Raw genomic sequence first — 23,517 nt, 5'->3', positions numbered from 1 at the left:
CTGTCGGCAGGGCTGGGGGCCCATCGCTCTGTGTTCTCAGAGGTGAGCCCACAGGAGTCCCTCGCTGGGCCTGGCTGCAGAGAGCTCTGTGGTACTTGACAGGGTTTGACATTTCCCAGACAACGCCCAAACCTGCCAGCTGACGCTGTTTGACACTCTCCTCTGTAAGAGCCTCCCAGCGGGGATGCCTCTCAACTCTGGCTTTCCCTTCAAGGAATTGTTACCAGAAGCTGCTGTATCTTTGTCACTTGCCAGATGCCACCAATGAATCTCGACTTCTGTTGTTTTGGGCTTTTACGTGTTGCCTTTAATTAGGATGTGTGCTCTTGTGCCCAGGGGCTGGTGGGCAGCTCTCTGGTGACCAAACCCCGGAGAAAACAAGGGCGTTGACTGTAGGACCTCTGGTACTGGAAGGAACAATCCTTTAGCCCAGGTGTCTTGGGACGTGTCTTGTGGGAGGGGGATACCAGGCCTCCAAACCCAGCAGTTTCTGTCAGCTCATTCTTTGGTCTGTTTTGCTTCTGGCCCTTAACCTGCAGCAGCAGTTTGGGGCTGCACAGAGGTTCAGGGCAGGGTCACCTCTTCCTCCAGGACAGGATCTGCGGATTCAGCTCAGTATTTTAAGCAAGATGGAGCCAAATAAATCTTCCTTCTAGCAAGAGCTGGTACCCAGGGTGGATGAGCAGTTCATTCACAGCTCCTTCAACACTGGAGGAAGTTCCATTTGTCTATTTAAAATCCCTTTCTTGACCACTGTTTAGCATCCTGGTTAAAATTCCTCCGGCACCTTGGATCCGTGTATGGGGATTTAAAAGTGCTCCAGATGAAGCAGGCAAATGAGTCGAACGGCATTTAGTTAATTCCCTGGCTGTCGATAATGCAGCCCACCCTGTGCTGAAGACACCTGGGGCTCGTCTGCTGTTCCTAGTGGAGGTGTCGGGCCCGTTCTCAGAGATGTCCCCGCTCTGTCAGGGACGGCTTTACTGACCAGAGGGCAGGAGGCACTTTGGGAGTGGCCCCTTCGGATGGAGGCTGGAGAGCTCTGCTCTTCTGGCCTGGCCGTCAGGCCGTGGCTTTCACAGTGCTCCCGTCTCTCAGCTCAGCTCTGCTTTCTGTCCTTAGGACACAGCTTTGATTTGCCAGGGCTGAGTCCATCGGGACGTCCCCTACTGCCCACCTGCACGAGACACCCCCCTCTAGCAAGGGACAGGACAACCTCACACATACAGAAAGCGAAACCTCCCGCTAATTACTCCATGGGAATGAGCCGGCAGAGCTTTTTGTCCGGATGGCGCCCGTGCTGCCGTCAGCTTCAGGAGCCCAGCGCTTCCAGCACGGCATCTTCCTCCCCGTTCCCCCTGCCCTGGGCAGATCTCTGCCTCAGGCCTGGCCCTGCTGTTTCATGAGCGGTGCCCTCTGGGCGCGGTTATCGAGTGTTAGGACAGACTGTGGGTGTTGCGCTGTGTTACACAGCCGTGGTCGTGTCAGTCAGACGTGGACGAGTCCCAAGTGCAGATGTGCGGCGACAAGTGCCCGTTATTTGGCCCCGACTCCAGGAGAACCGAACCCCTTCAGCCTTCTCAGTCTGGGTGGCGATGAGCGATGGAGAGCAGCTGCAGACTGTCAAGGGGTCGGCGACAGGAGGATCCTTTGCTCTGCTCCCCCCATTACCCTGCTCTGCTGGCAAGCGTGCGTGCGGGGGTGCGGGTGGCTGCATCCCGCGTGCGTGCGTGCTGCAGCGTGTGCACGCGCTGCCTGTGCGCGTGGGGGGGGTGTGTGTGTGTGTGTGTGCACGTGCCCCAGAGCTGTCTGCGTGTCACATCCATTTTCCTGTCCCCTCTCTGCCCCGATGTGCCAGTCCCCTCCGTGCCGGGTGGCTCTGAGCACCTTCCTCTGCGACCAGGCCGGGGTCAGCCCTTTGGAGGGACTCTTTCCCTTTGTGCCCGACGTGGCTGCCTGCAGCCTCACCCTGCAGGTGCCAGGCATGGAAGTCCTTGCCTTGCACAGGAGACTGAACTGGCCTGCAGCGTGGCGAGCTGGGAAACTCGGCAACTTTATTTCAACCACTAAGTCAGGCTGAGCGTTTGTGTGCGCTCAGAGGAGCGTGGGCAGGACGGAGCAGGCCTTTGACACGGAGGCTGCCTTTGGGTCCGCAGGCAGGGAGTGTCCCAGCAGGAGATGGCCCTGGTCCGCTGCCGCCTGCGCTGGATCCTCTTCCTCCTGCTGCTCAAGCCTTTGTTCCCTTTAGGATCTGCAGGAGCCCCTGCAGCCGGGTAAAGAATTGCAGCAGCTGCTGGAGGGGAAAGGGGCAGGAGCTAAACCAGCCCGACTGTGCTGGTGTTGGGCTGGGCCTCTGAAGAGGGGTTGAGGCGCTGAGAGAAGGACTCCATGGCCGTGACGTTGGAGCCGCCCTTGGTGTCCAGTACAGCCCCATCTGTTCCAGGATCCACTCGTAGTAGTGCTGAGTGGAGGTGTAGATTCCGGGCCGTTTTGCTCTCGCGCAGCCTCTCCCCAGCTGGTCACCCCAGCGAGCCAGAAGTAGTCAGCACTCTTGTCTTTGCAGACGAGAGGACCGCCGGTGTCCCCCTGCGACGGAGGAAAGAGGGTCACGGTGGTGTCGGGTGGCCGCTGGCAGCACTGGGGCCGGCTCCTTCTCTCTGCCAGCACCCCCAGAGCTGTGTCCGCGGCACAGAGGCGCTGCTCAGGTGCTGGGGCCGACAGGACCTTGTCTGGGAGGGGGTGGTGGGCCCGTGGGGTAGGGCTGGCGCTCATCTCTGCACAGCGACGCTGGCCGGGTGCAAGAGGGATGTTGCAGGGCTGGGAGCCGGACCTCGGGGCTGCCAGGAGCGCTGGGTGGGCTTTCTGGGCAGAGTCCCGGGCCTCTGGGGCAAGTGGGGCCCTGGGCAAGGACCTGCAGCCGGGGAAGGGGAGCCCCAGCAGCGGTGGGGACCCAGCGGTGGTGGGAGGGCGACTGGCCAGGCACAGCCCGTGCCGGGGGGTGTCTGGGCGGCTCTAGGGGGCTGCCGGTGCCGCTGGGCGCTGCCTTGTCGCAGGCTCCTACCTGGCAGGTGTCGATGCCGCCCTGCGGGGAGCCAGCGCACAGGACTGAGGCAGCCACTCCGACACGGACCATCTTTCACCAGACCTGACACCCTGAAGCATCCCCGGGGTTTCCCATTAGATACCAAACCTGGGAAATTCCTCTAACACATCCGTGACCAACAAACAAAAACCTCCTCACTTGGGAGAGCTGCAGCAGGATCCCAGCACCGAGCTGCCGTTGTGGACTGGCACTACAGCTTCTGCTCTGCCCAGCATCTGTACAGACGGGTGCAGCATTTACCTACAGGGAGAACCGTGACAATGGAAGAGACAGCTCCTGTGCACACACATCATACCGGGAAAAAAAGGCTTCGAGGCTGATGCCAAATCAGACTGCGAATATTCAGCCTCTGGCTAGAAGCTACACAAAAGCAAACTGCTTTGGGGAACATCAACAATATCCATGACTTTCTCACCCTCTTCATCACCCATCTGAGAGGCAAGAATCTCCTAAAGCCTCTTTCACAGGCACAGCCCTGAAACCCCCCCACTGCTTCTCTCCGAGTGTGCAAACAGAATATGGAAAGTACAACTCTGAACTCTGTGTGGGCAGTTTCTGAAATGAGACAAGTCATTTTAATGAAGAGAGACCTTTTGCCTTGCACCCGGCAGCTGGCAGGGCTGTGGGCCCAGCATCCCAGAGCAGAGAGCGGGAATGGATGCAGGAACACCCCTCCTTCTGCTGCTTCTTGGGAGAACTACAGTTCAGACACTGGACCCAATACTGACAGAACAGGTCTCTTCACCTCAGTCTTCTCTATGGTCAGGTTAGTTCAGCGTGTTCAGTGAGTTAGGTGTGAAGTAGAAGCTCTGCACAGACACTGACCTTTGTGCAGAAAGCCAGAGGAGCAGCCGGGCTCTGCAGAGGGGCTGGGCTCCAGCACACCCCTGCTCACCCCCCACATCTCTCCCAGCACCTCCCAGCTGGGAAACACTGTCCCACAGCCAGAAGGCAAGAGCCCGCCTGGGCCAGCTCTCGCCCTCGGGCTTCATGCCGGTTCCTGAGCAGCACCTCTCGGCTCTGGTGACCGACACCCTCTGCAGCACCGCTCCGAGGTGTTTCATCAGGCTGAACCCCCCAAATCCCCACAGAGAGCAGAGAATATGAAATGTGTCACTTCTTTCCCACCTGAAGTAAAAATAAAGGACTAAAATTCCCTTTCCCTGGGGAAACCTGACAGGTAAACCCCGCAGACACCACAGACCCCTGCAGAGAGCAAAACCCCCCGAGTTCAAGGGAAAAGGACAGCACAGTCACACAGCAGAACGTCTGCACAGCCCCAGCTGTGACAGAAAACCTCTTTTTTTGAAAACAAATTCAGAACCATGAAGAAGTTTGGGTTTTTAGAGCAAAGCGTTCCCCTTCCCCAGTGACTTGCGGAAAAAACTAACTCTCCAACTGTGAAGTTGTAAAGTAGGTATGTTTATTCAGCGCCGGGCGCATGGGGGATCGCTCCTCCACAAGCATGTGCGCCCCTTAGAGCTCTCATCCTGCCTATATATTACATAATAATGCATATTCATAGAATGCTTATACATAAACATAATATTTCCCCGCCTCCCCTCGCTTCTCATGGTAATTAGGTCTCCTCCTCTTGCGTCTGCGCGTTGAGCTCCTTTGGTGGTTGCAAATTCCTGGGCGGGGGTCGTACAGATGAAGTATCTCCTCTTCCTCGCTGATGAACTCTTTACCCTATCCTTGTGCGCAGCCTCAGTTGTTCCCTGGCTCCTAGCTAAACCGCAAGGCCAATTAGTGTTAGGATTTGAGGTGATCTATTGCTGATTTGCACTACTTCAAGGACAATAGGAAGCTCCTGTTTGAGCCAGAAGATAATATCTTAGCAACACTGTCAGCCCCTGGTATGTCTTCGCGCATAGCCCCCTCATCTTGGCGCAAGCTCCTCAGTCCTGCGCCGTCTAACTAAAATTGTTTAAATTCCCTATCTCACCCAGTGCTGGAAGGGGAAGGGGCTTCCTCATGGCATCTGTGGCTGAGACAGCAGCCGGAGCCAAGGGCCGAAAGAGCCCATCTCCTGTTGGGGGATTTTCAGACTTCATCCCTCGACCGTCTCCACCACAGGCTGTCCCACCATGTCCCACACCTGCACCTCTTTCTCTGCAGGCTGGAGACATCCACCCGGCTAGCACACCCTGCTCTCGGCTCAGCATCTTCCCTCCTTTACTGAGATCTCTCCGTCCTCCCTGGCTGCTCCTGCAAACACAAAGCCTGGGGCTGCTCCAGTCTCCCTCTGGGTGACTCGTCACACCACAGCACTGCCCTTCGACTGATATTGCTGTGTGCGCAGTCTGGGCCACTCCAGCTGCACTGTGTGGCATTACTTCCTTCTCATGCTGTATCTTACTACAAATAAAATCTCCATCATCTCTGAAATCCCCCCTCGGTCACTCTCAGGCTACTCCTGTGTTGCCTGGAGCCTCCACACCGATGGGCCTAAGAGCTCCAGATCCCTCAGCCACCCCTACCTCACCAGGCTGCAGAAGTCCGGACGTGTCTGGGCTGGGGGGGACCTCAAGAAGGTGGGGGGACACAGACAAGCTGGAAGATGCCCCAGGGCAATGGCCCCTCCCAGCACACCACTAAGGGGCCCTCAGCACCATTCCTGGCACAGCCAGAGAAGAGCCTGATGCTGCCAGCTGGACTGGAAGGCCCCAGCAGCCCAGCCCTGCCGGACGGCCAGGCAGCGTAGACTGGGGCAGACTCTGAGCTCTTCTTGGTGCTGCAAGGCACAGGCAACACTGTCTGCGAACATGGGAAAGCAGGACAAAATGCCAACTCCAGAAGAATATGTGCATGGGGACAGTAGTGAAAGGACCCAGAGGGGATCCCAGAAAAGACCATGTGAGCCAGAGGAACTCGCCAGTTAGCCCAGGAACCACAGACTGGATTTGGAGGTGCCAAAGAGAGGGGTAGGGTGCTGGTGGGGAACTCCCTTTCCCCATGGCTGGGGGGGTCTCACAGCTGCCTCTAGGAGCACTGTGGGGTGCAGGCTGGTGCTACAGAAATGTCCTTGTCCTTCGGTTGGTAACCGGACTGAATGGCCCGAATAGCTCTGGCTGACTGAGTGAGGGGAGGAGTCAGGCGTGTGCTGGGACTGGTCCAGGTCCCTCTGAGCCACACCAGCCAAAGCCAGTCTGCTCTGTGTGTGTGTGTCATGTCAGGGGATGGGGAAGGGGGTGCTGGGTGTAAATGTGCTGAATACGGTAGGGCTTGTGAGATTGCTGGTGCCTGAGCAGCTGATAGGCCAAGCGCATGCACATGACTTGTGTCAGAGCTTGCGAGGTCACTTGTGCCTGCTTCCCTTGTAGGCGAGCAGATCACAAGCGGAGGGATGCGTGGTGGTCAGGTCAGAGGTGTCTGAGGAGCTGATAGGCAAGAGGGAGACAAATGCCTTGGGACTGTGCTTGTGATGTCCCTGCTGGCTGAACAGCTGACTGGCCGGAACCAGGTGCACGGCCTCGACAGGGGCATGTGAGGTCACTGGAGGCCGAGTACCTCACCAGTGAGAACATGGCGATGGGTGTACCTGTACTCGTGAGGTCACTGGTGCCTGAGTGTCTGACAGGGCAGGAGCAGGCAGCTGGCATTGTACTGGTTTTGGCTGGGATAGAACTAACTTGTATTTAATGAAAGAGTGCGTGAGGACTGTTGGGCTGAGCTGCTGCCTGGGGTCACACCACGACAAATACATGTAGGGTGTTTTGAGGTCACTGTTGCCTGAGCAGCTGACAGGGCAGGAGCAGGCCCACGGCTGTGTCTGTGCTGATGAGGTCACTCACGCCTGAGCAGCTCCTCGGCCTGGAGTAGGCCCACGGCATGTGTAGGTGCTCATCATGTCCCCGCTGCCTGAGCAGCTGACAGGGCAGGGGCAGAGCCAGAGTTTGTGTCGGCGGGTTTGAGGTCATTGGTGTCTGAACGGCCGATAGGCCAGGAGCAGGCCAAGAGCAGGGGCGGATGCTGTGACATCGCCGGGGGCTGAGTAGCAGATAGGCCAGGAGCAGCCCCTGGCTGTGTGTGAGCTTGTGATGTCGCTGGTGCCTGAGCAGCTGACAGGCCAGGATCTGGCCCATCGCTTGTGTGGGTGCTTCCGATGTCACCAAAGGATCTTTAGAGCGTGCCCAGATGTGGCTTTTTGGAAGAACCATGGCCAGCAGAAGTCCCTACGCCGCACACGCGTGTGACAGCGTGACGCACGCGCACCCAGCAGTGGCGGCAGGAGGGTGTGAGGTCACTGTCAGTGTGACTCCTGGGCACACAGTGGTGGCCACAGGAGGGTGTGAGGTCCCGTCACCGATGCCCCCCGTGGCCGTGGGGCTGAGCGCAGAGCGGCCGTGTGCCTCAGAGGGGCGTCGCAGGGGCAGGAGCTGCCCGGCCCCGTGTCTGCGAGGCCGAAGGAGCAGCCCCTGCAGCCCTGGCTGGAGCTGTCCCCGTGGGGTGGCTCGGGGGCACCGCAGGGATGTGCCTGGGCTCGGCGCCAGGAGGAAACCACAGACTTCCTGCCCGGGCTCTGCGGGGGGAGCGCAGGGAGCGCGGCGAGCTCACGTGGGCTGTGGTTTGTGCACCTGCAGGCTGCGGCTCCCGAGCCACCCGTGGGGAATAACGGCCCCTCGGTGACATGCCGAGAGTCAGGGATATGTCTGAGCTGTGTGTCTGCTGCCGGGACAGGGACAGGGCCCAGCTCCAGCTCCAGCTCACTGGCAGGGCCCTTCCCTGGGGCTCTGCAGGGAGGGGCGGGTGAGCCAGCGCTCCGGGGATGGGCTCTGGCCTGGGCTAAGGCCCTTTCCCAGCTGCTGCTCCCAGCACAGAGGGGTCTGAAGCAGGGGCAGGGGCTGGTTCCTTCCCGTCCTGACACAGCCCCCGGGGCAGTCCCAGCCCTGCGGTTCCCATGGCAGGGGCATGGCTGGACACGCGCACCTTGGGCTCCTGGATGTGCCCAGTGTAGGAGATGCTCAGCGCTCCTGGTCCACACAGCAGGCTTCAAGGCATGAAAAACCCATTTCCCCCACTACAACTGACCCTGTCCTGTGACGCCCCACCGCCACCGTGACGTGACACCTGCAGCGGAGCCATCCCTCATATATGGTCATGAATGGCACTGGAGAAGTTCATTGGAGGGCTGGGCTGTGTCGGAGGGGAGATCGCTCCCGATAATGTCTAAAAAGGGGCTGCTGCTGTGATTGGCTCCTCCTGTAGCTGGGCTGGCAGTGCAGAGAGATATTGCCCTCCCGTCGTCATTGTCCCCACGAGTCCCCAGGAGCTGTGGCAGGGAGCGTGGCGCAGCAGGGACGTGCGGGCGGGGCAGGAGGCTCAGGATGGGCAGAGAGGGACTCCTGTCCCCTCAGGTGCTGTGGCTGCTCCTCTGGGTACAGCTGTGCAGGGGTAAGTGCCATCTCCCTTGTCCCACAGCCCAGGGCCAGCGGGTACCAGCGTGGTCATCGGGATCTGTCGGGGAATGGGGACTCTTTGCAGGCGCTACTGAGATGAGGGGCGAATGTGCTCAGTCCCTGGGCCCTGTGCCCACCTGGGTGGGAGAGAGCATCATCTCCTTCTCCAGGCTTCTGCTGCTTAGGGCAGCCTGTGCCTGCCTGGATTCACAGACACCCTGTCCTGGGGTTCCTTTTGGGACCCCCTGTTCCCTGTCACTGAGCCTCTGGAGCCGGTGGTGGCCTAGTGGGTGATGGCAGCCCCCAGAGATCCCCCAGGGCACAGCCAATCTCTCGGGTGCCCCGAAGGGTTTGTGTGCTGCTCCCTGCCCCCTTGTTCCAGGGGAGCCCTGACCCCACAGGGACAGTTTGTACCCCACTGAGAGAAGGGGACTGGGGCATCTACCATAGAGGGACATCCTGCCGGGGGGCCCGGCCCAGTGCAGGGACTGGGCTGACACCGGGGGTGAGGAGGGGATGTGGGTGCAGGGACCTTCCGGATCCTCTCAGTGGGAACAGGGAAAGCCCTGGGCATGGCGGTGGGTTTGGATGGTGCTGGGGCAGGCAGTTTGCATGGGAAGCTGCAGGCCTGGGCACATGGGGCTGTTCAGGGGGTGCTGGGGAGGAGCAGGGGCCCAGTGCAGGGCTGGGCCATGTGCGGGTGGCCATGGGCAGGAGGGAGGTAGCCACTGGGCTGTGAAAAGATGCCTTGTGTGGTGGGATGGCAAATGACCCATCAGGGCTGGAGCTGTCACCCCCAGCCTTGCACAGCCCATGATGAGAGAAGGGACCCCTGCAGTGCCCTGGGGACAGCCTGGGGGTGAGTGGGCTCCCACCCTGGTACCTCTGACACTACCCGGGCTGGGGCTTCCCTCAGACCCGCAGTGCTGGGGCTTGGTGCTCTCCTGACCCATCTCATGTCGGTGTTTGCAGGAGCTGTGGAGGTGAGGCTGGCGGATGGCGGCAGTCGCTGTGCTGGGAGAGTGGAGGTGAAACACCAGGGCCAGTGGGGGACCGTGTGTGGTCACTACTGGAGCATGAATGATGCAGCAGTGGTTTGTAAGCAGCTGGGCTGTGGGTCTGCTGTTGGAGCTCCTAAATATGGAGAATTTGGGGAAGGATCTGGCCCCACTTGGATGAATAATGTCGGTTGTAATGGTACCGAATCTGCCCTGTCTGACTGCACACACAGCGGATGGGGTGAACATGAGTGCGAATATGCCCGTGATGCTGGAGTGATGTGCTCAGGTAAGGGGACAAGGTATTCCCCACCTCTGGTGCTGGGAGGGTGGAAGGGATCTGTCTCTGTCCTCAGAGAGACCAAGCGGGTGCTGGAGCACAGCACAGTGTGGCCGGTCACGCTGCCAAGCTTGGACTGTCATTGCTGATGTCCCCAGCCCCTGGGGAAAGCCCGGAGGGAGCCTACCCCAGGGTGACCTGACCCTGCCACAGGGCCTCAGCCCCTTCAGTCACTGTCTCGGGCTGCAGATGAACCTTCCATCCCTGCCCCAGTGTGTCCACTGTTGACCACTGCTCTGCACCCATTCTGCCAGTTCCCAGCCAGCAATGCTGAGGGTCCCTGTGCTGGAGAAACCTGGGGGGAACTTTCACAGACACCAGACCTTGGAGGAACAGCATGAGACGGCTGGTCCCCTGGGTCACCCCCCTCCCAGGCACGAGTACCTCGACTGAACCAAAAGGCTTTTCAGAGAGCATGGGCGCTGGCCCTGGGCAGAGGAGCGGGCCGGCACACAGCCCTGCGCCTCCTGTCCCCGGGGCTCGCCTGGGGGATGCGGCACTGTGAGGCCTCGGAGCTTGGCAGCTGCTTGGCTCTGGCTGCTCCCTACTGCATCACCGCGTGCCCAGGCTGGCACGAGGACATCCCTGGGGCCGTGACAGCCCTGCAGGGACAGGGCCCCATGCAGGCAGTGCTGCCCTGCTGCCCAACCCCTCCTGCCTGCCCACAGCTCCCCACACTGCCCCATGAAACAGGGGCTTGGGCAACACTCGCTGACTCTCACCTCTGCCTGCCGTGACCCTCCGAGCCAGTGTGAGCCCAGGGGCGTGTGCCGCTGCCCTGCCCCTCTGCCTGGCTGTCGTGTTGGGACCTGTGCTCTCTGGCAGAGTCCTGTGTCCCTGGCTGACGACACCCCCTCAGAGCAGCCATTGGAGGGGGCTGCACAGGCACCAGACATGGTAACAGCTGCACCATTTCTGTGCTCTCTGAAATCCCCCTGCTAACAGGAACATCCCAAAGTCCCAGAATACCCCTGGGAGCTGGTTCGATTTACGGCTGCATCAAGGTGAATGTCCCACCTGGTCCCATACACTGCAGGGACTGAGCAGGCTGCCGCAGTCATTATCATCTGGGTCACTTCTCCTGGACCCCAACTGCGCACACCTCTGCGGTGCTGGGGGACCATGCCAGGCAGCACAGGGCACCTTGTGCAGCCGCAGTTTGTCTGAATAGTGCTGCTGTTGAGACAGACACAGCCCCCTGAGTGCTGTGATGGAGCAGTGGAGGGGTGCAAGGGGGCCGGGATGTGTTTGTGTCACCAACACTCCCCCAGCAGCTTCCTCTGGGCTGTGCAATGGGAGAATTGGTCACGGCTTGCTTGGAGGGGATGAGGGATGTGGGCATGTAACTGCCAGAGGGCTCTGGGAACTCCCAGCTCTTTTGGTTTTTTTCCAGAATTTGTCCGTCTGGTGGAGGGGAAGAGCCGCTGCTCAGGCCGTGTGCAGATCCGTGACGGGGACCAGTGGAAAACTGTCTGTGATTCCCACTTTGGTGCCAAAGCTGCGGACGTGCTCTGCAGGGAGCTGCAGTGCGGCGCAGCCCTGCCTGTCCCTGGAGGAAGTCCCTTTGGAGAAGGGGCGGGTCCCGCCTGGGATGGAGAGCTGCAGTGTGTGGGGAATGAATCCCTCCTGGCCTCCTGCCCCAGGGGGTCCCGCGGGGACCAGCCCTGCAGCCCCGCAAACAGCGCTGCTGTCAGCTGCACACGTAAGGGCTCAGGGAGGGTGTTGAACGCTGGGGCTGTGCCGGGGGCAGGGAAGCAGGGCAGGGGCTGTGCGGGCCTTGGCATGAGACCAGGAGGGGTGACCTTGTCTTCTGCAGTCTCAGTTATGCAGGAAAAGAGACAGGAGCCAATGTCCCACTTGTGTTCTCTGCTCAGGAGTTTGGTGCAGGGCTGCAGAAAGGGTCAGGATGGGGACAGAGGGACTGTGTGCCCGTAGTGACTGTAGCCGCTCCTCTGGGTGCAGCTGTGCAGGGGTCAATGCCGGCTGTCCTGTCACAATGTCCTGGGGCCAAGGAGCCCCACAGGGATCCCTCTGGAAATGGGGCTTCTTCCCGAGTGTCAATGTGACAAGGGGGACGGTGAACAGGTTCATTGAGCCTGTGCGGCTCTGAAGGGGAGAAGGGCTTTTCTGTTTGCAGGGCTCCCACGGTTGTGGCCGTTAGTGCCTGGGTGTGTCCATGGATTTGCCACCCTTGGGCACCCTTCCTGGAGCCCGGGCTCTGCCAGCTCTGTTCCTTGTGAGCGGGTGGTGGCTAAACTGGTGGCTCTTTGCTCTGTGACCCCAGAGGCACAGCCAGCCTCAGGGGTACCTGGGAAGGGGTGTGGGCTGTTCACCCTTGCCCTGGAGTCAGGGTGAGACCCAGCCTGAGCAGGGGGAGGTTGTGGAGGCAAGGGAAGTGGGGCTTCCCCCAAGGGAACCTGGACAGGGCTTCCCCCAGACCCCCAGCGCTGGGGCTCAGCGCTGTCCTGACTGTTCCTGTGTCAGTGTTTGAAGGTGCTGTGGAGGTGAGGCTGGCGGATGGCGGCAGTCGCTGTGCTGGGAGAGTGGAGGTGAAACAACAGGGCAAGTGGGGAACAGTGTGTGGTGACTCTTGGGACATGAATGATGCAGCAGTGGTTTGTAAGCAGCTGGGCTGTGGGTCTGCTCTTGAAGCTCCTCAGTACGGACACTTTGGGCCAGGAACTGGTCCCATTTGGATGGATGATGTTGACTGTAATGGCACCGAATCTGCCCTGTCTGACTGCACACACGATGGATGGGGTGAAAATGACTGTGATCATACTCATGATGCTGGAGTGATCTGTTCAGGTAAGGGGACACGTTATTTTTCATCTCTGGGGGTGGGATTGTGGAAGGAACCTGGCAGTGCCCTCAGGGATCAGCCGTCAGGCACCAGAGCAGTGCCCAATGTCGCTGGTCACACTGCTGAGCTGGCACTGTCATCACTGGTGCCCCAGTCCCTGGGGAAAGGCCAGTGGGACCCTGCCCAGGGTTGCCCTTACGGTGCCTGGCCCCTGAGGTGCCGCAGATGAACCCTCCATCCCTGTCCTGCCCTGTCTGTCGATTCCCATCTCTCTCCTCCTGTTCACCCAGGACCTGTCTGTCAGTGCTGAGGGCCACGTGCCCCCGTGCCAGAGGCACCACAAGTGACTCCTGTGGCCACCCACAGTCCTGGCCGAGGGCATGAGATGGATAGCTGCTGTTGGGTTGTGCCCCCTGGCAGTCACGAGTCCCTTCGCGGTGGAAAAGGGGTTACATGGAGAGGAGAAGCGCTGGGCTTGGTCAGAAGAGCAGGGTGGCACGTGGCTCCTCGTTCCTCTCCCAGGTCACCCCATGAGAGCCGGAGCATGGGGACATGGCCCCGCCAGGCAGTGCTGACCTGCTGCCCAGCCTCTCCTGCCTGCCCCAGCCCCTGGCTGCTCGGTGCCATGGGGGATTTGTCAGCACTTGCTGTCTCTGCTCTGTGCCTGCCCTTGCACCGGGAGCTCGTGTAAGCCCAGGGCTGCTCTTCTCTCCACTCTCCGGCCTTCTGCCCGGCCACGGGCAGGGACGTGCATGCCCAGCAGTGCACTCTGGCCGTGGCTGAGAACCTCTTTCCTGGGTAGGCGCCTGAGCAGGGTGGTGGCACAGTCACCGATTGCAAGTACAGCCTCACTGTAATTTAGACCTGTGATTTGTCCCGTCCCTCAGCAGCGCCCCAACAGCACAAGACCCATGTGGCAATGGGTTCTGTTTCTCATGTCACCAAGGGGTTCCTCATGCATCTCCCTGAGCTCAGTGGACTAGATCAAGCTGCAAAACGGAACACCCCAGGGCCCATTTCCCTGAACCCCAAGTGCTCTGGGTGTGACAGTGCCCAGGGACCAGAACTGGGCAGCCCAAGGTCTCTGGGGCAGCAGCACTTTGTCTGAGAGATTCCTGTGGCTGTGGCTGTGGGGAGAGAAGCAAGCCCACGAGTGCTGTGCTGATTTCTGAGGAGCAGCAGGGTGGGGGCTGATGTGTTTGGGCCATCAGCACCCCCTGAGAGCAGCTGGGGATGTCGTGGGGATTTTTGTCTGTGGCCACCTGGGAGATCGGTCAGGGAATTGCCAGAGGGCTGTGGGAACTCTCAGGGGTCTTTGGCTGCTCCAGAATCTCTGCAGCTGCTCTGAGGGGACAGCCCCTCCTGAGGACGTAGAGGGACCCTTGATGAGGACCTTTGGAAAACTGTCTGTGACTCACACTTCGGTCCCAAAGGCACCCACATGGTTTGCAGGGTCTGCTGTGGCTCTGTCCCAGACACAGCCCCCTGAGTGCTGTGATGGAGCAGTGGAGGGGTGCAAGGGGGCCGGGATGTGTTTGTGTCACCAACACTCCCCCAGCAGCTTCCTCTGGGCTGTGCAATGGGAGAATTGGTCACGGCTTGCTTGGAGGGGATGTGGGATGTGGGCATGTAACTGCCAGAGGGCTCTGGGAACTCCCAGCTCTTTTGGGTTTTTTCCAGGATTTGTCCGTCTGCTGGAAGTGAAGAGCCGCTGCTCAGGCCGTGTGCAGATCCGTGACGGGGACCAGTGGAAAACTGTCTGTGATTCCCACTTTGGTGCCAAAGCTGCGGACGTGCTCTGCAGGGAGCTGCAGTGCGGCGCAGCCCTGCCTGTCCCTGGAGGAAGTCCCTTTGGAGAAGGGGCGGGTCCCGCCTGGGATGGAGAGCTGCAGTGTGTGGGGAATGAATCCCTCCTGGCCTCCTGCCCCAGGGGGTCCCGCGGGGACCAGCCCTGCAGCCCCGCAAACAGCGCTGCTGTCAGCTGCACACGTAAGGGCTCAGGGAGGGTGTTGAACGCTGGGGCTGTGCCGGGGGTTGGGCACCAGAGCAAGGACCGCGCTGGGCCGGGTGTGAGGACAGGAGGGGTGGGTGGGGTTGTCTGCAGCAGGAAAATAGTGCAGAAGGAGCACAAGGGCATGTTGTCCCTCTGGCCTCTCCGGCAGCTGCTGAGGGTCCCAGAGCACCCATCCACCCTCTCTCCTCCTCCTCTGTCCCCAGAGTACACAGGGTTCCGGCTGGTGAACGGCAGCGCAGTGTGTGCGGGGAGGGTGGAGGTGCAGGTGCTGGGGACCTGGGGGACCCTCTGTGCCTCCCGCTGGGATCTCTCGGACGCCCACGTTCTCTGTCGTCAACTCAACTGCGGGTTTGCTGAGTCCATTCCTGGGGGAGAGCATTTTGGGAGAGAGACTGGCCCTGTCTGGAGAGACTCCTTCCACTGTGACGGGACTGAAGCCCACCTGCAGCAGTGCCCAGTGACCGCCCTGGGGGCCTCACCGTGCTCCCGAGGGAACACTGCTGCTGTCATTTGCTCAGGTGAGTGCCAGGAGAATGCTGCATTCACTCCGTTTGTCATCTGTGTGCATCACGGCCACCCAGAGCAGGGCTCCCGTGGCCATACCAGGCTGACCTTCTCCGCGGAGAAGCCCTGGCTTCCCCAGGAGCCATCTGGAGGGCTTTCCCTGCTCAGAGTGAGCGCTCCGCTTTGGGAGAGCTGAGGCCTGAAGGGAGGCAGGCATCTGCCCCCAGGGCAGGGGCTGAGGCCCCAGTGCCACACCGCCAGGCCTGGGCTCCTCTGTTCTCGTACTGTGCAAGGAGCCCGGGACAGGGCCGCAGGGCTCTGCCCCATCCCTCTGGCTGCAGACACCCACATCCCATCCCGCAGAGAGCCCTGCAGAGCCTCGTCCCAGCACCCAGCAGGAGCTGCCTGGGTGCCCCCAGCAGCAGCAGACCTGGCTGTGAGGTGCAGGGAGGGCCCAGGCTTTGCCCTCGCTTCTCCTCAGCACAGGCTCCATCTTGTCCCGTTTGGTGGGGAAATCCCCCCTCGCCCCGCTCCCTGAAGGGTGCCACGCTCCCGGTGCCGCCCTTGGCCGTGGCATCTCTGCTCTCCCCAGGCTCGGCCGGCTTTGGATCCCTGCGGCTGGTGGGCGGAGGGAGCCGGTGCGACGGACGCGTGGAGATCTTCCAGGACGGGGCGTGGGGCAGAGTCCTGGATGACCAGTGGGACGTGCAGGAGGCCAGCGTGGTGTGCCGGCAGCTGCGGTGTGGGGAGGCCGGGACAGCCTACAGCCCCCCAAAGGCTGAGCGAGGGACGGGCCCCGTGGGGCTGCGAGGGGTCCGGTGCGCAGGGCACGAGGCCAGCCTGAGCCTCTGCAACACCTCCCTGCCTGAGAGCGCGCTGGCGGCAGGGGTCGCGGAGGACGTGGGAGTCGTTTGCGGGGGTGAGTGTCACTGCGCAGGCCCCCGGGTGACGTCTGTGCGGGCAGGCGGTCCCTGGCAGCAACCGGGGTTTGTACCCGCTGCAGGGAGCCGGTGGCTGCGGCTGGCGAACGGGGCCGGGCGCTGCGCGGGGAGAGTGGAGATCTACTACCAGGGCGTCTGGGGGACGGTCTGCGACGATGGCTGGGACCTGTCTGATGCCGCCGTCGTCTGCCACCAGCTGGGCTGCGGAGGGGCAGTGGAGGCAGCCGGCTCCGCTCGCTTCGGGGAAGGCTCCGGGCAGATCTGGCTGGCTGCTGTGAACTGCTCCGGGGCCGAAGCTGCTCTCTGGGACTGCCCGGCTGGGCCCTGGGGGCAGCACGACTGCGGGCACAAAGAGGATGCGGGAGTCATCTGCTCAGGTCTGTGCCGGGAGCGGTGGTGGGAGCCTGGTTCCTGGGGGGGCCAGGACGCGGGGAGAGCCGGGCATGGCTGAGGCTGTCCCTGGCTGCCTCTGAGCTCCTGCCCGAGCCCATCCTGTGGGCACCCGTGCCTGGGCACCCTCAGTCCCACTGGGGGTCCTGGGGAGCTCATTCCCTCCCCAGGGTTCTCGGGAGGGGCAGGGGTGTGTGTCCATCAGGGACTTCTCTCTGGCCCTGGGTGCAAAGGGGACGTGTTGGCCCTGCCCCTGCCTGGCTGAGGGCCTGGGGGTGCAGAGGTGTCCTGGCTCCCACACCCCAGGGCAGCCTGTTCCCCTCTGGGGCCTTTTCCTCCCAGAGTTCATGGCCCTGAGGCTGGAGAACGGCGACGGCTGCTCTGGGCTCCTGCAAGTTTTCTACAACGGGACATGGGGGAGCGTTTGCTCCAACTCGATGACTCCCGACACGGTGACGCTGGTGTGCAAGGAGCTGGGCTGTGGCGATGGAGGAACCCTGGAAAGACGCCAGCCGCCTTACAGGGAGTCTGGCCCTGCCTGGCTGGATCGTGTGCAGTGTGGGGAGAGCACCGGCTCCTTCTGGCAGTGTCCCTCCACTCCCTGGGACCCACAGTCGTGCCAAGACCCGCGAGAGGAGACCAACATCACCTGCAACGGTAACTCTGATCCTCCCGGGTACTCCCGTCAGCCCAGCTCCTGCTCCCCACTGGCCACGGCCAGGCACAGAGAAAGAGCTGGGAGGGGCTTTTCCTTTCCGTGTCAGACCCTTCTGCTGCCAGTGGCACAAACACGGCCACAGCCACACCCGTCCAGCAGCAGTTGCCACCCAGGCTGCCGGCAGCGCCTGGGGGAGGCAGAGGCATCTCCAGGTGAGGTCTCAGAAGAGACCAGACAGGTTTCAGAAGAGCCTCCCCTCCATAGACAAGCTACTGCTGCGCTGCGAACCAGGGAGCTCTTGGGGCTGAGCACTCGGGGTCCCCCCACGGTCCCGTGCGTGTCCCCTGGACGACCGCAGCTCAGTTCTGCCATGACCGAGATGGTACAGGGAGGCCCGAGCAGAGCTCAGCCCCGCTCTCGTCTGCATGGTCCCCCAAACCAGCCCCCTCACCGCAGTGTTTCCTTCTTCAGGGGGACGCCCAGAAATGCCCCTGGCCCCGTTGGCCCCGTGCCCCAACTCCTCGAGCTGCACCGGTAAGGAGTTGCCCCTCTGTGTCTGGCAGGGCTCTGCCTGCTGCCCTGGTGCCATGGGAGGTCTCTGCCTTCTGCAGGCAGGGAGAAGATTCGTGCCGTGGGCGGTGAGGACGGGTGCTCGGGCAGAGTGGAGGTCTGGCACCGTGGCTCCTGGGGGACGGTGTGTGACGACTCCTGGGACATGCGGGATGCCGAGGTGGCGTGCAGGCAGCTGGGCTGTGGCCCTGCGGAGTCTGCCCTGCGTGAGGCTGCCTTTGGGATGGGGACGGGCCCCATCTGGCTGGAGCGGGTGGAGTGCCGGGGGACGGAGCCGTCCCTGCAGGACTGCTGTGCCCGGCCTGGGGACGGCGGTGCTTGCCGGCATAAGGAAGATGCTGCCGTGCGCTGCTCAGGTGAGTGGCAGGGCTGGGACCCCTTGGTCGGGCACTGGCAGGGAGCTGGGGAAGACCTTTAGTCCATGAGGTCCTGACATGGCCCCGACCTCCCAAGAGCAAGAATGTTCCTGCAGAGTGCAGGAGGCTGGTGCCAGGCAGGGAGCAGCCTCGGTTGTACTGGATGTGCTCTGGCCACTGCCCATGGGGCCCTGCAGCCCCAGGGCTATCCCCTGGGCTGCCTGTGCCATCCTGCCTGCCTCCCCGAGCAGGGGCGCTGGGCCCTGGCCTGGCCTCCCTTTTGGGCACTACAGGAGGGGCAATGTGGGTTGGATGTGTCAGGGCCACCTACAGACACCCCCATGGTGTGCTGGGAGGAGGCTCCCCGCTCTCCGCACACCCACTGTCTCAGCCCCGCTCTCCTTTTCCTCCTCTGCAGCGACACCCAGGATGGCAACATCCCCTCCCCAGGCAGGTAAGTTGCCTTTCCCCTCAGGCTGGGTAACCCCGGGGCCAGGCTGTGACTCACAGATGGATGGAAGGGGCTCCTTGCTGGGCTGTGAAACTCTCTGGAGGAGGCACTGGGGTGATGGGAGGGTGAGAGGGAGAGTTTTCATTTTGTCAGCAGGGTGGAAGCTTCCCCACACTCACTCCTGGAGCCCCCCAGCTAATCCTGCCTTGTGTGATGGGGTCAGGACTGGTTCTGCGTCCACCTCTCCCACGTCTTGTACTTCTCCCATGTTCTCTCCCCTGCAGTTGCCACCCGAGGCCGTCAGAGCAGCAGCGGGAGTGTCTCAGTGCCCGTCATCATCTGCATCATCCTGGGGGCCCTTCTCTGCCTGCTCCTGGCCCTCCTGGCTGGGCAAGTGCTGAGCGCCAGGGCTGGGCGCAGAGGTGGGTCCTTCCCCAGAGGTCCCAGGGGGAGATACCTCCTGGAAGGGCTGTGGGGTGCTGTGGGGCGTGTCAGCGAGGGGCACAAGCAGAGTGGGGGATGAGACTGTGTGCTGCCACCTTCTCATGTCCTGCCCCACTGAGTGCCTGTCCGTGGCCACCAGCTGCAAGGGCTGGAGAGAGCCCAGAGGTGGGGGGAGCTAGCGATGGGGCGAGGAGAGAAGTGGCAGAGCGGGGACGGCCAAGGCTGGCAGTGCTCTAGGTACTGCTGGAGGGGGCTCTGGGGCAAGGGAGGTGCGAGGAGGAGTGCGGGGCAGCAGGGCCCATCACCACGGTGTCAGGCCCAAGCCTGTCCCTCTGCCCAGGCCTGCCCACCCCCAGGACAGGGCCCCACTATGGACCCGTGGGGCAGACAGGGGCAAGCTCCGGGTGCAGAGGACATGTGGGAGCTGCTCCAGGGTGAGGTAAGGGGGACATGACCCAGGGCCAGAGGGACACGAGCGCTGTCTTCAAAGGGATGGTGCGAGGGCGACGCAGCCCCAGAGGATCTCCACAGCGATGTTGCCCTCACGGGGGATGTGGCAGCCGTGCCTGGGCAGCACCGTGGGGCTGTGCTGTCAGAGCAGTCCTGGGCTGGCCCAAGGCACTGGTTTGGGGGAGCACAGTGAGATCCCACTGCCCCTCTGCCTGTCCCTGTGCCAGCCCTGCTTCTGTCCCCAGGCTCCAGGAGAGCTCAGGAGCCCTTCCTCGAGGCCGTGTATGAGGAGATTGGCTACAGCCCAGCTTTGGAGAAGCAGGCCACGTTTGGTCACTCAGGTGGGTGTGGGTCCTCCCTGGAGGCACATCTGCAGGACCCTTTCTGCTGGCCCCAACCCAGAGCTGATCCCCTGAAGCCCCCCAGTCCATGGTCCCTCTGGTGCTTGGTCCGTGGGGTCTGTGGGGAGAGCATCCAGGTCCTGGGCCCAAGAGAGAAGCTTTCTCCCAGTCAGATCAGACTGTCCCAGCCGGACAGCCCCTCTCTTCCTGCCCCTGCACCCCATGTGGCACCTGAGGAGTGAGGGCAGGGGCTGGCCTGGGGCAGCTCTGCAGCAACTTTGAGTCAGGGTTTGGCAGGAAGGGGTTGATCTCCCTGCAGAGATGTGATGGACAGAGGAGTCACTGAGTGTCACCATTGGGGATGGGGAGGACATGGGCATCTCCTGTGGTGCTGCCAAGCCCAGTGTCTCAGTCCTGGGTCCCTGCGCATCCTCCCACCCTCTGCTCTGCAGGACGTCTCTTCTCTCTGTCACCAGCTCCCCTCTCCTTTCAGATGTCCTTGTCCTGCCCAGAGATCACCCAGCAGATGGCTACGATGACGCCCGAGAGGTTTCTGATCTGGGGGAGGATGCTGTGCCTGGGCAGGGAGAGTGGGAAATGCCCAGGATGCCGGAGGAGGGAGCAGGCCCCAGGGATGCACCCAGAGGTGAGAGGGAAAGACAGCGCTGGCTGTTCCTAGGGTGCCATCCCTGCTGCCCCCCATGTCACTACTGTACTGAGGCCCAAACCTCCTGGGAAGGCAGAACCTGCCTGGGAGTTTTCCTTGAAAGGCCTGGAGGTGGGAGAAGGAGCTGAATGTGGTGAGGAGCAGGGAGGGTGGTGGGGTACAGACGCCAAGGGTGAACTGAAACGTCCAGCTTTGCTGCTTGCAGGGGTCACCCCCCGCTCCCGGAGAAGTGCCGAGGTCCCTGGAGCTGAAGGAGACACCTCGTCCCTGTCCCCGGGGAGCATGGGCTATGATGATGCTGAAGAGGTGTCTGTGGCACATCCCCATGAGGACCCAACGCCTGTGACACTGTGGCTTGGTGCACAACAGTCCCTGAGCCCCCGGCCAGGAGAGCCCATCCCTGCCCTGCAGCTGGGTGCAGGCGGGAGGGAGGAGAGGTCTGTGCAGCTGGGAGAGCCGTGAGCACCAGGGAACCGACTCCCTTGGCCCATGGGCAGCAGAAATCAGCGGGTGTTTCCTCTGGTTTTATTCCCATTTTTATGCTGGGCCTCCTTATTTGTTCTCATTAAAAGTCTGTGGGGGCTTTGACCCAGGGCTGTCCTTGCCTGCCAGGTGTCAGGGCATTTCCTGAGGCTGGTCGGGGGAGCAGAGAACAAAGACTCAGTGGTAGGGAAGGGCCGTGTCTCAGGACAGAGGTTTGTGGTCCCTGGGGAATACTCTTAGTGACAGAAATATTTCCATCCCGCTGGCCACAGGCAGTTCCTAGTCAAAATGTCTCTCTGATCGTTCCCGTGATGTACCCCGGTGGGAGCACCCGTCTCCTCACCCGCGGGTTCCGGCTGCTCTTTCCCCCAGGCCCTGACTCAGCCACAGGGATCCCGCAGTGCAGAGGCCATGACAGAGCTGCCATGTCAGGGGAAGCCCTGGGCTCTGGCTCATAGAAGTGAGCCTAAGGTGACCACAGGGCCCGGAGCGCCCCAGCCTGACCAGGGGAGATGGTAACATGCAGATAGTTCCCTTGGTGCTCAGGGCAGGCCCCAGCATAGAGTGCAGAGCCACTTTCTGTTCACACGGGGCTGGGACTCTGGCCGGATTCCCTGTGGGGAGCAGCCGCAGCTCTGCAGCCCTGCAGACAGCAGGATCTGGCCCTGGAGCAGAAGCGGGGAGGAGGCAGATGTTGGGAACATCCTCTGCTATTGCAGTGTTGGCCCATTCCCTGCTGGGAGCTCCTCCACCCCTGGGGTGACCCTGGGGGGAGCCGGGGGGAGCTGAGGTTCACACACCCCTCTGCCCCACACCCGGAAGCCTTCTTGCTGGCAGCCCCCATGGGAGACCAGAGTTCCCAGGGCAAGACCCCCACGGTGACGGGTGACATACATGGGCGTGGCAAACACAGCCTCCAGCCCCTGACAAACTCCCGCTGGGATAAGCTCCAGCCCCGCATCTCAGAGGAATAAGGTCTGAAAGTGAAGTAAAGAAGAAGAGGGGAGTGTTATCTTCTGGACACAGGATGGTGGGCGCCTCTGGGCAGTATGGCCTCAAGGTGCCCCAAGCGGGGACTGGGGAGAAGAGCCCAGTGCCTGTCCCGTGCCACCTCCCCGCCAGCTCTGCCCTCCCACAGGTATAATATTTCTGCCTTACTCTGTCAGCTGGTAGAGGTTTGGCTCTTCATTCCAGGCCTGGGTACGCTGGAGGGGGCAGCACCCCTGAGCAGAAGGAACCTGTTTCATGGCATTTGGGCACCGGAACACTCTGGCCCTGATGGCTGGGTCTGTTCTCTGCAGCCAAGCGGGATTGTCACTGTGCCCCAGAGCTGGGGGTGCTCCTGCAGCTCCTGAGAACCTGAGGGGAGCGCAGTGAGACCCCAACCCTCAGCACTGCAGCCCCACACCGGGCAGAGCTCAGCTGCGGAAAGCCCCCGGGAGATCAGCCTTGTTTCTGAGTTTGGGCTCACCATGCCCAGGGGCTGGGCACCCTGAAGGGAAAGTCCGTGTCTCACACCCCATTTAGTTGCCAGTGTCTTGCTGGGGGAGCAGCCGAGGCACCACCTCCTGGCTATCGCCGCCTCTGCCTGGCTGTGGACAGGCCTGTGCCTCTCCAATCCCACCCACACAGGGCGGATGGAGACACCAAACACCCCAGCAACAAGAAGTGGGCACCGGCCCCACCAGACCCCCTTGGCAGGGCCGTGCCTGACCTCAGCATCTCCAGGTTCCCTTGTTTTGCAGAGAAATCACTCTATAACTTCTGGAGTTATAACGTGGGTATGTTTATTCAGCGCCGGGCGCATGGGGGATCGCTCCACCACAAGCACGCGCGCCGTTTGCAGCTCCCGTCCGGCTGATACGTTACAGAATAGCGCATATTCATGGAACGCCTGTACATATACGTAGTGTACCCCCGCCTCCCCTCGCTCCTCATGGTAATCAGGTCTCCTCCCCTTGCGCCTGCGCCATGAGCTCTTCAAGCTCCGCTCTGGGGTCAGAAATTTCTGGGCAAGGGTCGGATAGGTGAAGTACCTCTTCTTCCTCGCTGATGAACTTTTCACCCTGTCGCTCTGCGCTGCCTCAGTTGTTCCCTGGGCCCCGGCCAAACCGCCAGGCCAGTTTGTGCTGGAATCTCGGGTGATTTGTTGCTGGAACACACAACTTCAAGGACCAGAAGAAACTTCTCTTTGGGCTAGGAGATTGCAGCCTAGCAACGTTATCAGCACCGTATGTCTTGTTCGAACAGTCCCATACGCCTCCCCTTGTTTTTGCGCAGGCCTTGTACCATCAATCTAAGATTGTTTAGACTCCCCGTCTCATCCCCCCCTTTTCTTCTTACTTAGTAAATTCTTTTACTACTTATTTATCTACTTCTTAATCTATTTCCCTTGTCCTATAATATGTTAGTACTATCCCACAAATCAATCAGTTTATTGCTTAAAGCTCGGATTGTGATATAAAGCGTCATACACAGCTTGCAAGCGTTTTGTAAGTCTCCAGATCCATCCATATATAGCTACAGTAAGGATCAACAAAATTGCTACAGCTATTCATAAAGCAACCACTGGGTGAAGGGCTGTGTTTAAGGTGCCAGTAGC

General features: G+C 61.2%; 2 protein-coding genes across 3 annotated transcripts in view; both read left to right on the top strand.

The window, feature by feature from the left end:
- Nucleotides 1–23,517, top strand: part of LOC141972513 (SUN domain-containing protein 5-like) — a 72,545-nt gene that overhangs the window by 23,739 nt on the left and 25,289 nt on the right. The gene's annotated exons all lie outside the window — the stretch shown is intronic.
- LOC141972458 (scavenger receptor cysteine-rich type 1 protein M130-like) lies at nucleotides 5,872–20,894 on the top strand. The gene is given in 19 exon segments (XM_074930327.1): nucleotides 5,872–5,962; nucleotides 6,552–6,655; nucleotides 8,956–9,161; nucleotides 9,163–9,316; nucleotides 9,318–9,792; nucleotides 11,237–11,545; nucleotides 12,328–12,651; nucleotides 14,327–14,635; nucleotides 14,864–15,178; nucleotides 15,757–16,083; nucleotides 16,168–16,482; nucleotides 16,838–17,152; nucleotides 17,625–17,687; nucleotides 17,765–18,079; nucleotides 18,498–18,533; nucleotides 18,815–18,952; nucleotides 19,670–19,765; nucleotides 20,259–20,411; nucleotides 20,638–20,894. Coding segments are annotated over 19 exon segments (4,302 nt in total).

This window comes from Athene noctua, chromosome 33 (assembly GCF_965140245.1).
Source record: "Athene noctua chromosome 33, bAthNoc1.hap1.1, whole genome shotgun sequence".
Taxonomy (NCBI): Eukaryota; Metazoa; Chordata; class Aves; order Strigiformes; family Strigidae; genus Athene; species Athene noctua.
This window is presented reverse-complemented; position numbering and strand designations above follow the sequence as displayed.